Genomic DNA, 13,907 nt, shown 5'->3' with positions numbered 1-13,907 from the left:
TGCCTTAAGGGCAAATGAGTTTTATTTAACATCTTTTCCATATTTTGTTTAGGAACACAGTGTTATATGAGCCAGTTCTGCATTTATTGAATAGATGTGAAATTGTATTCAAGAAGTGTTGAAACTGTCCTGAGCAGCAAATGTTATACTGTTTATACACTTCACTTGGATGTTTCTGAAAATCCTTCGTGAATACTAACATGTTATTGCCATCGTGTAGAATTGTGTGGACTCACGAAACACCTGATGGTATTCTTCCCTCTAATTGCTACCATATTCTTCCCTTCTAGGTGTTCCTCTGCAGTTCAGGATGGCTTGTTAATTGTTATTATGCTGGTTTCTAATCACAAAAGTCTTGCAGAATTATTGGTATCGTGTGACATCTGCCCAATTCTGTATAGCTGTATTGGAAATGGAAGCAGTTCCACAGGCAGTCATCAACAGATGCTTGCAATTATGGCCCTCAGTAACATCTCTCTGAACCACAAACTCTCCACTGGAATTGAGAACAAAGGTAAAAGAAGTTGCTGCTTTAAAATGCTATTAAAATATAGAATAGTGTTTGTTCAGGTAAGCATCTGAATGCTGGCAGTCTTCAGTACTGAAATAGGAAGGTTATGCTTTTGTTACAAAGGACAATGGTATAACTGCAATTGGAGTACCATGCACAGAATTGGTCACTTTACTTAAGGAATGATGGTAAATGCTTTAGAAGTCGTTCAGAAAAAGTTCACTTGATTAAAAGCTATAATGAGTAGATTATCTTCTAAGAAAAGGTTGAACAGGCTTGGCTATTTTCTGATTGACTTTAAATATGTTGGAGGTGACTTGTTTGAAATGTGCATGGTCTTGAGAAGCCTTGACAGGCTACATCTGGCGAGGATGTTTCTTACAGAAAAGTCCAGAGCTAGATATTACTACTTAAAAATAAGAGATCACCTGTTTGTGATGTGTATTTTTTCTCGTGGTTGAGATTCTTTGGAACACTCTTCCTGAAAAGATGGTAGAAGCACAATCTTGCACAGGTAGGTAACTTCCAGTTTAGTGCGGTTGATTGGTGGGAATGCAGATTTGAGGTTACAATCAGATCAGTCATGCTCTTTTTGAATGGCAGAGCAGCCTCAAGGATTGAGTTGCATGCTCTTCCTCCTTGTTCATATTGTTTGAATGAGCCATTTACGTTCCTCAGTTCATTGTGCCAAAACCTTCTCACCATCTCCAAGGCATGAGTCAGGAGTATGGTTAACTTGCCTGGATGAGTTCAGCTTCAATCATGCTCAACAGCCTTGATACCATCTAGGCCAAAGCCTGTGTGATTGGCACCCCTGGCATCTCTAATTGCAGTGTTTACCATCTACAGGATCCACTGCACTAACTTGCTTTGACTTTGTCTAGAATATTTTGCAAGTTTGCAATCTGTATTGTCTAGAAAGACAGGCAATATGCACGCGGAAACACCACCACTTGCATCCTTCAGGTCACGCTTTCCCGAGTTGGGAATATTTTGTCTTTCTTTCATTGTCCCCATATAAGATACTGGAACTCTCAACGCTGTTAGTGCTTTGGAAGTCCCTTCAGATTTAAGACAATGTTCCGTTATCAATTCACAAGTCTGACTCGAAGGATTAGAACTAACTTTAATTATTTTTTCATTTGGGTCCTCATTAAAATCTGCATATAGACCAAGCATGTTAGCTTGTCCATTTGCCATCTCTCACATCTATAAAACCTTTTGGGGAATTTTTTGTAGATTCAAGCAAGTTGCTGCAATCAGGTCTGCGTTATATTCTGCTGACCATTTGAGATGAATTGTTTATTAGTTTATTGCTTTTTTTTCAGGATTTTGGTGTATTTTATTGAATGCAAACGGCTGTATTTCCTTAATTGCGATTTGTAGCTCTGATGAAATGAACACGATTGATAAACTTAGCGATGTGAGTTATTTTAGATTGAGGTTATTTGCCCAAAAAAATGAAAGATTCCAAATATTTTACAAAGGATTGATCTAAATTATCCATTAAAGTATCTTTAGATAAGATGATTCTGGATTAATGTTCCACCAATTGACTTAATTAACTAATTCTCTAATTGACTTAATTCTCTAATGATTAGAAAGTTAGCATTAAGGAACTTTACCTGAATCCTCGTCGCATTCATAACAAAGCAGATGAACTAATGGCACAGATTATTGTGAATGATTATGATGTGGTAGGCATCACAGAGACGTGGTTACGGGGTGGGGGGGGTCAGGACTGGCAGTTAAACTTCCAAGGATTTTCAACTTATCGAAAAGACAGGGAGGTGGGCAGAGGGGGTGGGGTTGCCTTGTTAGTTAAGAACAAAATTAAATCTATGGCACTGAATGACATAGCGTCGGATGATGTGGAGTCTGTGTGGGTGGAATTGAGGAACCACCAAGGCAAAAAAAACCATAATGGGAGTTATGTACAGACCTCCTAACAGTGGTCAGGACCAGGGGCGCAACATGTACCGGGAAGTAGAAAAGGCATGTCAGAAAGGCAAGGTCACGGTGATCATGGGAGACTTCAATATGCAGGTGGACTGGGTAAATAATGTTGCCAGTGGATCCAAAGAAAGGGAATTCATGGAATGCTTACAGGATGGCTTTTTGGAACAGCTTGTCATGGAGCCCACAAGGGAGCAGGCTATTCTGGACCTAGTGCTATGTAATGAAGCAGACTTTATAAAAGATCTTAAAGTAAGGGAACCCTTAGGAAGCAGCGATCATAATATGGTAGAGTTCAGTCTGCAGTTTGAAAGAGAGAAGGCAAAATTGGATGTAATGGTGTTACAGTTAAATAAAGGTAATTATGAGGGCATGAGAGAGGAACTGACAAAAAGAGACTGGAAGCAGAGCCTAGCGGGGAAGACAGTAGAGCAAAAATGGCAGGAGTTTGTGGGTATAATTGAGGACACTGTACAGAGGTTCATCCCCAAGAAAAGAAAGATTATCCGGGGAGGGATTGGACAGCCATGGCTGACAAAAGAAGTCAGGAAATGTATTAAAGAAAAAGAGAGATCCTATAAAGTGGCCAAGAGCAGTGGGAAATCAGAAGATTGTGGAGGCTACAAAAACAAACAGAGGATAACAAAGAGAGAAATAAGGAAGGAGAGGATCGAATATGAAGGTAGGCTAGCCAGTAATAATAGAAATGATAGTAAAAGTTTCTTTCAATACATAAGAAACAAATGACAGGCAAAAGTAGACATTGGGCCACTTCAAACTGATGCTGGAAGCCTAATGATGGGAGATAAGGAAATAGCAGGAGAACCTAACAAGTACTTTGCGTCAGTCTTCGCAGTGGAAGACATGAGTAATATCCCAATAATTAAAGGGAGTCAGGGGGCTGAGTTGTGTATGGTTGCCATTACAAAAGAGAAAGTGCTAGAAAAGCTAACAGGTCTTAAAATTGATAAATCTCCTGGCCCCGATGGGATACATCTTAGAGTTCTGAGGGAGTGGCTGAGGAAATAGCGGAGGCATTGGTTGAGATCTTTCAAGTCACTGGAGTCAGGGAAAGTCCCGGATGATTGGAAGATCGCTGTTGTAACCCCCTTGTTCAAGAAAGGATCAAGACAAAAGATGGAAAATTATAGGCCAATTAGCTTAACCTCGGTTGTTGGTAAAATTCTAGAATCCATCATTAAGGATGAGGTTTCTAAATTCTTGGAAGAGCAGAGTCTGATTAGAACAAGTCAACATGGATTTAGTAAGGGGAGGTTATGCCTGACAAACCTGTTGGAATTCTTTGAAGAGGTGACAAGTAGGTTAGACCAGGGAAACCCAGTGGATGTGGTCTATCTAGAATTCCAAAAGGCCTTTGATAAGGTGCCACACGTGAGGCTGCTGAGCAAGGCGAGGGCCCATGGTGTTCGAGGTGAGCTACTGGTATGGATTGAGGATTGGCTGTCTGACAGAAGGCAGAGAGTTGGGATAAAAGGTTCTTTTTCAGAATGGCAGCCGGTGACCAGCAGTGTCCCGCAGGGTTCAGTGTTGGGGCCGCAGCTGTTCACGTTATATATTAATGATCTGGATGAAGGGATTGCGGGCATTCTAGCGAAGTTTGCCGATGATACGAAGTTAAGTAGACAGGCAGGTAGTACTGAGGAAGTGGGGAGGCTGCAGAAGGATCTAGGCAGTTTGGGAGAGTGGTCCAGGAAATGGCTGATGGAATTCAATGTGAGCGAATGCGAGGTTTTGCACTTTGGAAAAAAGAATAAAAGCATAGACTACTTTCTAAATGGTGAGAAAATTCGTAAAGCCAAAGTACAAAGGGATCTGGGAGTGCTAGTCAAGGATTCTCTAAAGATAAACATGCAGGTTGTGTCCGTGATTAAGAAAGCGAATGCAATGTTGTCATTTATCTCGAGAGGGTTGGAATATCAAAGCACCATTGTGCTACTGAGACTTTATAAAGCTCTGATTAGGCCCCATTTGGAGTACTGTGTCCAGTTTTGGTCCCCACACCTCAGGAAGGACATACTGGCACTGGCACGTGTCCAGCGCAGATTCACGCGGATGATCCCTGGAATGGTAGGTCTAACATACAAGGAACGGCTGAGGATCCTGGGATTGTATTCATTGGAGTTTGGATGATTAAGGGGAGATCTAATAGAAACTTACAAGATAATACATGGCTTGGAAAGGGTGGACACTAGGAAATTGTTTCCGTTAGGCGAGGAGACTAGGACCCGTGGACACAGCCTTAGAGTTAGAGGGGGTCAATTCAGAACAGAAATGCGGAGACATTTCTTCAACCAGAGAGTGGTGGGCCTGTGGAATTCATTGCCGCAGAGTGCAGTGGAGGCCGGGACGCTAAATGTCTTCAAATCAGAGATTGATAAATTCTTGATGTCACAAGGAATTAAGGGCTACGGGGAGAATGCTGGTAAGTGGAGTTGAAATGCCCACCAGCCATGATTGAATGGCGGAGTGGACTCTTTGGGCCGAATGGCCTTACTTCCACTCCTATGTCTTATGGTCTTAATGTGGGACACAGCTGAAATACAATAATTAGCTGCAGTGACTCACGTTTTAATTGCAGTATCACTCCTAAATAATTAATTGATATTTCCCTGCAGGGAATACTTGTTCACTGGTTGACTAATAGTGAAGTTATTATTAAACATTTCAGGATCAAAAGAGGCTTTAAATCTCAAGGATGCTGAATTGAAGATGCTGCTTGTGAGTTTAAAGGAGCAGAGTGGTACCAAAGAAATCATTCTTTCGTTGGAACGTTGGATTTGTGATGAGACAACTGGACTGGAAACTCAAATTGAAGACATCATGAAAGATAAAGAAGCCTTCCAGTCACTGTTGCAGGGATTGGACCATTTCCGCTCTGAGAAAGCTGTGCAGCAAGCGATCATACGGTATATGACAGAGTATTGAAGTAGCTTGTTTAGATAAAACCTGGCTAGATAGAGAGTAAAGCTTCCTATACTTCAGAAAAGGTTTTTCTCCTAACCTCATTAGAAGTTTGATCTAAACATAAGAGAAAAGAACTGAACTCGAATTACGATTTGGAGATGCTGATAGTGGACTGGGGTGTACAAAGTTAAAAATCACACATCAGGTTATAGTCCAACAGGTTTATTTGGAAGCACTAGCTTTCAGAGCACAACCACCTGATGAAGGAGCACAAAGTGTCAGGCAATGACCATCTCCAATAAGGGAGAACCAGGCCGTCTCTCTTACATTCAATGGCTATAACCAATGCTAATCTCATAGCACTGTATCCTGGGGATTGCCATTAATCAGAATTGAATTGGACCAGCCGTATAAATGTTCTGGCAACAGGAAAAGGTCAGAGGGTTGGAATTCTGTGGCAAAAATCTCTCTTCCCATCTCCACAGTGCCTGTAAACTGTCTACAAATCAGGAGTGTGATGGAATGCTCCCCACTTACCTGGATGAGTGCAACTACAACAACAAGCAAGAAGTTTGACACCATCCAGGGCAAAGCTGCCCACTTTCACCTTATTAAATATTTATTTCCTCTACCACCGATGCACAGTGGGATGGTGTGTATCATCATGCAGACTAAAATAGCTTGCCACTCTTCCTTCAACTATATCTTCCAATTCCTTGTCTTCTACCATTGAGAAGGTCTAGGTCAGCACTTGCACAGGCACACCACTGAGGTCGGAGGCAGCGATGCAAGCTTGCCTCCAAGTACCCAGCAGTTCTGATGTGGAACTGTCCTGCTGTACCTTCATGCTAAAAAGTAAATATTCTGGAACTTCTTTCCTGTAAGTACTGTGGATGCCCCTATACCCCATAGACCACAGTGGTTTAAGAGTGCAGCTTGCTGCTACCATCCCCATGGCAGTAAATGCTGCAGTAGCCAGCAATATCCACCGGCCTCTGAAGAATTTTGAAAACAATATGCTCAGCACTGAGATCCCATTATTCTGAACCCTCCGTATCATCATCTGTAAGCCTGCCAATATTCTGACACTGATTTACGTTAAAGTACCTTTTTAAACTATTTTTGATAGATCACAGCTTAGTAAAATTGGCCTAAGCCTAATACAATTTTTTTCCCAGTTGTGTATTTTGTTTATTCCAATTCCATATTTAGAACATCCCATCCCTTAGAGTTTGGTACACATTGACTAAAAATGTTCTCTCAGGCAATTTGAAAATTATGCACCCAAAATACCTTTTATACTGACATTTACCCCAATTTTATTCACTAGTTCAACCTTGATAGCTTAATTTGATCATTCTTACAACATATCATCAATACTTTCAGCTGTAATTTGTTTCAACCGGGATTCAACCACCTCCCTCCACTCATCTCACCTGAACACTTGTAACCACAATGCAGAGTTGTTAATTCTATAATCCTTTAAGCCATGATATTGAGATTCCAAGTTTCTCTCTGTACCATCAGCTCATCTGCTTTGTTCACATCACTTCTTACATTGTAGTCTTTACCATTAATCATCGACCAATTCATTAATTTATTTGATTGCCTTTTTTGGGTTTGATGAAGTCAAAACTAGCCTTGAATAACCTGTCTTGTTTGGGTTTTCTTTAGAATTTTAAGCAAGTTTTTGGATAATTATCTTGAAGATTTGTTGCCCTGGCATGAAAGCATCGAACCATGTTTGTCATCTATGAGCGCCTATAATAATGACAGAGAGGTATGATAGAAATGTTGTAAATTTCCTTGTTCATCCTGCTGTGTTTGTTGATCTACTTGTACCTTTTAACCCACTTTGATTGTAAACTACTGTCTATGTCTGCACTGGGTAAGATCAAGATTCAGTTCACTCTCAAATTCTACTTCAGTTCTTTCCATCTGGCTAAAGGTACTGGCACCTCTTGGCTATCAATTCTCCCATCACCTTTGAATAGACTTTGAGCATTCAAATTTGTATTGTCCTTCTCAGTGCTCTCTTTCACCTTTTGATTCTGTTCTGGTTTTCTGCATTTAATCAAGGTTTCTCAGTTGTCTAAAACCATATAAAGTAGAATACTTTGTATTATCTTGTGATGGTTTGGAAAGTAAATCTGGTATCTGATATAAGTGGGAGTTTTGAAATCTATCTTAAAGAACAGTTATGTAGCACCATTACTAACTGAGCCTGCCAAGTCCTGAAGAACAAGACTATTTCGCTGGATGTGTAGTCAGTGGTGAGAATGAGAAAAGAGGGTAAAATCTTCTTTCTGTTGTCATTACAAATCTGTCACTCATTGATCAGTCTGTTACTCTACTGGTAGGATTGACCATTCTACCATTGTTATGGATTATAGATTGCTCCAGTTTTCCCTAGGACAGACTAGCCTGCGATTCCCTGGTTTTCCTCTTTTGCCTTTCTTAAAAAAAAACTAAATGACGTGGTAGTTTTCCTAATCCAGAGGGACAACTCCTGTATATGGGGAACTGTGAAATATTATATTAGAACATCTTCAATGTGCTCTCTTACTTCCTTAAACACAGTTGGATGCACCAAGTCATGTTCTAGGGATTTGTCACTCTGAAATTTTGTCATTGCCAATGTTTTTCTTGCATTAATTCTGTTTAGTCCTTGTCTCTGACCAACTAATTTCCTTGGGTCTTCAGGCAAGCTTTTCTATTGTAAATATTAAGGAAAAGTAATTATTCTATTTGTTTCCTGTTTCTCCTGTGGCAATGCTGTCACTTTGAGAGGTTATTTTGTCCTTTTTTTCCTCAAGATGTAAGACAGAGGGAGAAAATAAACAATTTGTGAGGCCTTGGAGTTTAAGTTGGAACAATGGAAGCCTCCTGGGTGTAGTCGGCGTCTCAGACCAGGCTTTCTACAGCTTTTCTTAGTATTTAGGTTTAGTTTTAAGTAGTAGTCTTTGTCTCAAGAGTTGGAAGGTTCAGTGAATGTCTCCTAGCTGCTACTTTCTCCACATTTTCTCTTGATTTTTTTTTCCCTCCTGGATTGGAGAACTGTATGTGAGATTCTGTTTGAATTTGCACTTTTTGGCAAGGACTGTTTGTGATTTTATTATATTGGAACAATTAGTAATAGGTGCTGTATCTATTATTTAGTTTAGTTAGTTATTTTAAATTACTCTTTTGTTTATATTTTAACTATAGTGTTTAAATAAGTTGTGTTAGCGAGTTTTGAGAAGATTTGTAGCTCAGCTTGAGGGTCTGGATGTTTTGTCTGAAGATACTAACTAATAGGGTGACAAAACGCCTAGGAATGAACCTTCCAGCTCAGCGCGCAAAATTATATCCACATCCACAAATTGTGTTTTGCTTAACGTTGAGTAGTTTGACCAGTCACGTTACATCTGAAACAGTGCTTCACATCTGCCTTTAAAATAAGAAAAGGTTAGGGTCTAGGCTACCTTTTTAAAATACATGCAGGGGTCTAGTCTGGTACATATTTATTGACAGTATCTCCATTTCAGTCATTAGTCAACCAACATTGCTCCTGACCACAGTCTTCTCTTTAATGTAACCATAAAACTTGTTCTTTTGATTCTTGTTTTCCCTTGCAAGTTCCTTTTATAATCCCTTTTAGTAGCTTTTATGAGCTGCTTTGAGGCCCTTTGCTAGTTTTTGTATCTTTCCCATTCAGCAGGATCCGTACTGGTTTTAGCATTTTTGCAAGTCCTGTCTTTAGATTTTATGCAGTGTCTTATCTCTTTAGTTGTTCGTGGTTGTTTTCTTCAGTGAAGTAGAGCTTTTCCCTCTGGGGGACATAAACTAGTTTTGTATTGTGTTAAATATTACTTTAAACCGTCTCCACTGTTCTTCAATAGTCTTACCTGTTAGCAGATTTAGGGACAGCCTCTGTCTCATCTCATTAAAGCCAGTTTACCTAAATCGGAAATTGTAGCAGCTGATTTGTACTTTTCACTTTCAAACGCTACATTGAGACTGGTAATGTTATGACCACATTATTCTATTCAAATGATAGAACAATAGTCCAGGTGGTTTGTGTTTGATTAATTTATGCTTCTTACAAGTAACAACTGACACTTTTTTTTAAAAGACATATGAACCTCATAAGAAATGATAGATACTTTAAAGATGCCAACTCGAAAAAATATCAACAGCATTGCTGTGTGCACGTTCGCATGCCATCATGATAAAACTTTGCCCTCAACTGGCACATTGAGGAAAAGGAGTTAGTTGAGAAATTCACAAATGAAATTTATATTGTTAACCATTTGTAAGCCTAAGTTTACCGGTCAACATGTGCATTGGGACTTCTACAGACCCACACACTACATGACCTACTTTGTGTATAGGGCTCCAGCCATCTGCTCACTGTTGAAGCCTGTGTCGAGCAGTGATGTATCAGAATGATCTGTGTAATAATAACTGCGTCAATCAAATCCTAACTGTCCATGTCATGTAAATGCCAAAGTTCCTACGGTATTGCCGTGAATGGTGCACCATCTACTTCACGTTACCCTGCTAAATGAAGGTTTCTGAATGTGGTTTGAGCAAAGGTTGAAGCTAGCTGTCTCGCGATACTACTTTGCAGTTTTAAAAAAAAAGTCCACTAATGGATACTGCTGTTGAAGCATAAAGGTGTTCTTTACTCCCCTACGAATGAAGTGGATGGGTTTTGGTGTCAGTGTGTTAGCAGCTATGTGAAAGTGAGTACTGCAGATACTGAAGATTAGAGTCAAGTGCTGGAAAAGCTCAGCAGGTCAGGCAGCATCCAAGGAGAAGGAGAAACAACATTTCAGGCATAAGCTCTCCATCAAGAATGTCCCATTGTAACTTCAATGTATAAAATCTTTGAGTTAATTTTCTCATGTTTGAAGTAGGTATTGTGGCTAATATGGCTTCCTTGTCTTACTGCGGTCTCAGGGCATAGTAGTCAGTTGCATTATTCTGACTAAGTGGTTAATTCAATGTCATCTGAAAGTTAAATTGAGGATCTTTCTGGTTTTGCTTTCTATCTGGAGTGCGCTTGGGAATGTATTAACTTGGATCAATTCAATCTCAGAATTGAAAAGCTTTTATTCTGTGCCTGCAGGTACTACAGGATTTCATTAGGTTTCTTCACAGGCTAGCAACAGTAAACAAGGATTATGCAGTTGTCATGTGTCGACTTGGGTCAAAGGAAATTCTGTCAAAGGCACTGGACAAACACAGTTCTGCTTTGCTGCTCGCTGGAGAGCTCCGCGATCTCGTCAGTGACTGTGAGAAATATGCAAGTCTTTACAAGAAAATGACCACCAGTATCCTGGCTGGATGTATACAGGTAATGAAGTTGTTCTCTGCTCTTTTCAGTTGCTTCTGTCTGGCAATTTTTATTTTGGAGTATAGTTCCATGGGGTGCTGTTGTCCCGTCAGAACCTTGTTCAGGTGAGTCTAGGGCAGTGTGTTGATCAGCTGTGTTCCTATATGTAAAGCTTTCATATCTTAGCCTGATGTCTGTCCAGGGCTTCCTCCAGATTTATGGTGTGGAAATTACTGCCTTTTATTCTTTGTCCACCTCTGCCTTAAGACCCTCACAGCCCTGTTCCCATTTTATCTTGACTCAGTTGAAGAAACTCATCACAGTACAGTTATTCAGCCTGGGAAATTTTTGATGTCTGTCACTGTTTTGCATCTGGTGAAACAGTAACTCACTGGGGCCATCCAAGGAGGAGTTACATCATTTCAGTGAAGGATATGCATCCTGTATCTGATACTGAATTGTAGAATTATTACAGTGCAGGCAGAGTCCCATTGTGTCTACAGTGGGATGCCAAGTAAGCATATCATTTAGTGCCATTCTCCTGCCATCTCCCTGTAACCGTGCATGCTGCTCCTTTTCAAATATAAGTCTAGCCACTTGAATGCTTCAATTGCTGAAATGTTGGCAAAATCTTTTTCTTGTACTCCAGACGAATGTGAGAATACCAGCATGTTTAGTCAACTGTATTCAAGTTCTGTATACCAAGTAACTGAATTTAATAATCTGCATTCTAGTCTGGCTATGAAACCACTCTGCATGAACCCCTCAATACAGACCTGTGGGCTACCACAGAAACTCCATGTTGTGTGTTTGACACATTTTTCTGGGTTGCTACAAGAATGAAAACAGGTGATCATTTATTATCATGAAAATGTTAGACTGAAAATATCAGCAGCTGAAATTCTTTTTTGCTCTGAGAGAAGTAAGAATGTCTCTTCTCCAACCAGCCTACCCAACCTCATTCTTGTTTGTTTTTCTCCTTGCCTCCCTGCTGTAAGCAGAGTGATGACTCTAAATAATTTTCTTTTCTTGCTTTGGCTCAGACTGTCCAAAGCTGCTATGTATCATGTATACAGAGTGGGACTCGAAACCAAGACGGTACACTTCAATGCCACAGTGTGATTACTACCAAGTAGCCATAATTAGCGAATGAATAAAGGCTAAGTTTATTGCCTGAAGGCATTTTTCCCCTTCTTTACTTCCTTCGAACCAAATGGAATTGGATTTGTTGGACATTGTTGGAGTGGGGTACAGGTTGCTTCTGGCAGCCTCTGAAACAAAATCAAATTCATGGGATGGAGGGGATTTCCTCATTCTGCATTTTAATTACATGATTTTTTAAAATCCCACTTGCAGATGGTTTTGGGACAAATTGAAGAGCACAGACGCAGCCATCAACCAATCAATATCCCCTTCTTTGATGTATTCCTGAGGAACCTCTGTCAAGGTCTGTCCGAACGGCTCAATGATAACAGACTGAATCACGGCAAGTTTAAATTACATGTGGGGCTAAAAGAGAACATCCTTTTTCTATCTATCTGTCTTTTTAAAATAAAAATGTTATAATCCAGTTTTGCTTTTCTGCTTTGACAGAAATTTGTATGGATAGTTCATTCGTAGTTATGTTGCTTTCACAATCCATGCATTAAGTTTTGTGAAACTGAGCTCCTGATTGTTCTAATGAACACTGTCTCTTAACTGATTAGCTCCTAGTATTTGATGCCTGTGTTTGTAGCTAACTGAATTCATATTTATATCACTGCCATTGGTCTCAGCCTATCTGAAACTCATCTATTGTGTGGATACTGACCACCTACTTTTTGAAATAATGTTATAGCGTTGAAAGTATTAAAGAAGCAAAAAGGAGCATTATTTGGAATATCAGTCATATAAGGTTTATGGCAAAAGTTGAAGGTAATTGGATTCACTCACTTCCTTTGGAAAGAGGAAAATCGGACATTAAGTAATTGAGAAAAAATGTCATGCAGTTAAGTAATGGGCTGACATGATCAACAGTAACTGGATTGTTCTGAACCACCATTATTCATGCTATCCATTTCAATGGAAAATGTGACTAGCAGTGTATTCATCACCAATGAGATGAAGTGTATATTTAGTGTGTTGCAGTTTGCTTAGAAATGAAAGTTTATACACTGGGCAAAGTTTCAAAAAAAACTAGGTGGGAGAAAAGTATGGTGAGAAGCTTTTATGCCTAGGCCAGATAATTAGACTTCTGCTGAAGCACAAATCAGGGGATGAAGAATTGAGGCAGACCTTCAGTATTACATGTTTTCCTAATTTCCAGATTAAAGCAAGGATGTTCAAACACAGCAAGTGGGATAGAGGAGGGGAAATCAACCTGATACCTAGCCTGTGTCATCTGAGCTGTGAAGAGAGGTCCGGGTATCTGAATAGTTTACTCTAGGGAAGGCAATGCGTAAGTGAAATCATACCAATCTGAAGCAGGAAGATGATAAAATTGATGTCTAACAGTGACATTTTCCTAAACATAAGAACTGCTGGACACTTGGTCGGAGTTAGAACATAGAAAATGTGCAAATAAACGGTGTAGATTTACTTGCTTTACGTGGAGAATGGTCATTATGTGGCATGTATAGTACAAAGTGACAGGTAAATAGGAACTTTATTCTAGAGTGTATTAAATTAACAATTCATTGGGCCACAGAGGAGTATTCATTACTGTCCTATCCCTAATTTCCCCATGAGAAGGTGGAAATGAGCTGCAGTCCCTGTGATATTAATATAAGATTTAAATTTCCATACTAAATACATTGCAAACCTATCCTATTTAACACTGGTAGTGCTGCAAAGTGCAATGGAGGGAGTTCTTTGTCAAGTTGGAGTAGGAATTTAGAGAGACCATATACAATTTTGGTCTCCTTACTTGAGGAATGTACATGCATTAGAGACCGTTCAGAGGAGCTTCACAAGATTGATTTTAAAGATGAGGGGTTTGTCTATTGAAGACATATTGATTAGATTAGATTAGATTACTTACAGTGTGGAAACAGGCCCTTCGGCCCAACAAGTCCACACCGACCCGCCGAAGCGCAATCCACCCGTACCCCTACATTTACCCCTTACCTAACACTATGGGCAATTTAGCATGGCCAATACACCTGACCCGCACATCTTTGGACTGTGGGAGGAAACCGGAGCACCCGGAGGAAACCC

General features: G+C 39.9%; 1 protein-coding gene across 2 annotated transcripts in view; it reads left to right on the top strand.

Annotated features, from left to right (window-relative positions):
• LOC132830459 (cullin-9) overlaps positions 1 to 13,907 on the top strand; it is a 193,471-nt gene that overhangs the window by 88,631 nt on the left and 90,933 nt on the right. Inside the window, exons 10-14 of one of the 2 annotated variants that reach the window (XM_060848204.1) lie at positions 291 to 514; positions 5,157 to 5,394; positions 7,067 to 7,172; positions 10,506 to 10,733; positions 12,069 to 12,159. In XM_060848204.1, coding sequence (XP_060704187.1) covers positions 291 to 514; positions 5,157 to 5,394; positions 7,067 to 7,172; positions 10,506 to 10,733; positions 12,069 to 12,159 — 887 coding nt within the window. Of the gene's footprint in view, positions 1 to 290; positions 515 to 5,156; positions 5,395 to 7,066; positions 7,173 to 10,505; positions 10,734 to 12,068; positions 12,199 to 13,907 lie in introns of both variants that reach the window. The other variant, XM_060848195.1, reaches the window with a different exon arrangement.

The sequence above is a fragment of the Hemiscyllium ocellatum genome, chromosome 3, assembly GCF_020745735.1.
Source record: "Hemiscyllium ocellatum isolate sHemOce1 chromosome 3, sHemOce1.pat.X.cur, whole genome shotgun sequence".
Lineage (NCBI taxonomy): Eukaryota > Metazoa > Chordata > Chondrichthyes > Orectolobiformes > Hemiscylliidae > Hemiscyllium > Hemiscyllium ocellatum.
The sequence above is the reverse complement of the archived record's forward strand: the minus strand, read 5'-3'. Positions and strand labels throughout refer to the sequence as shown.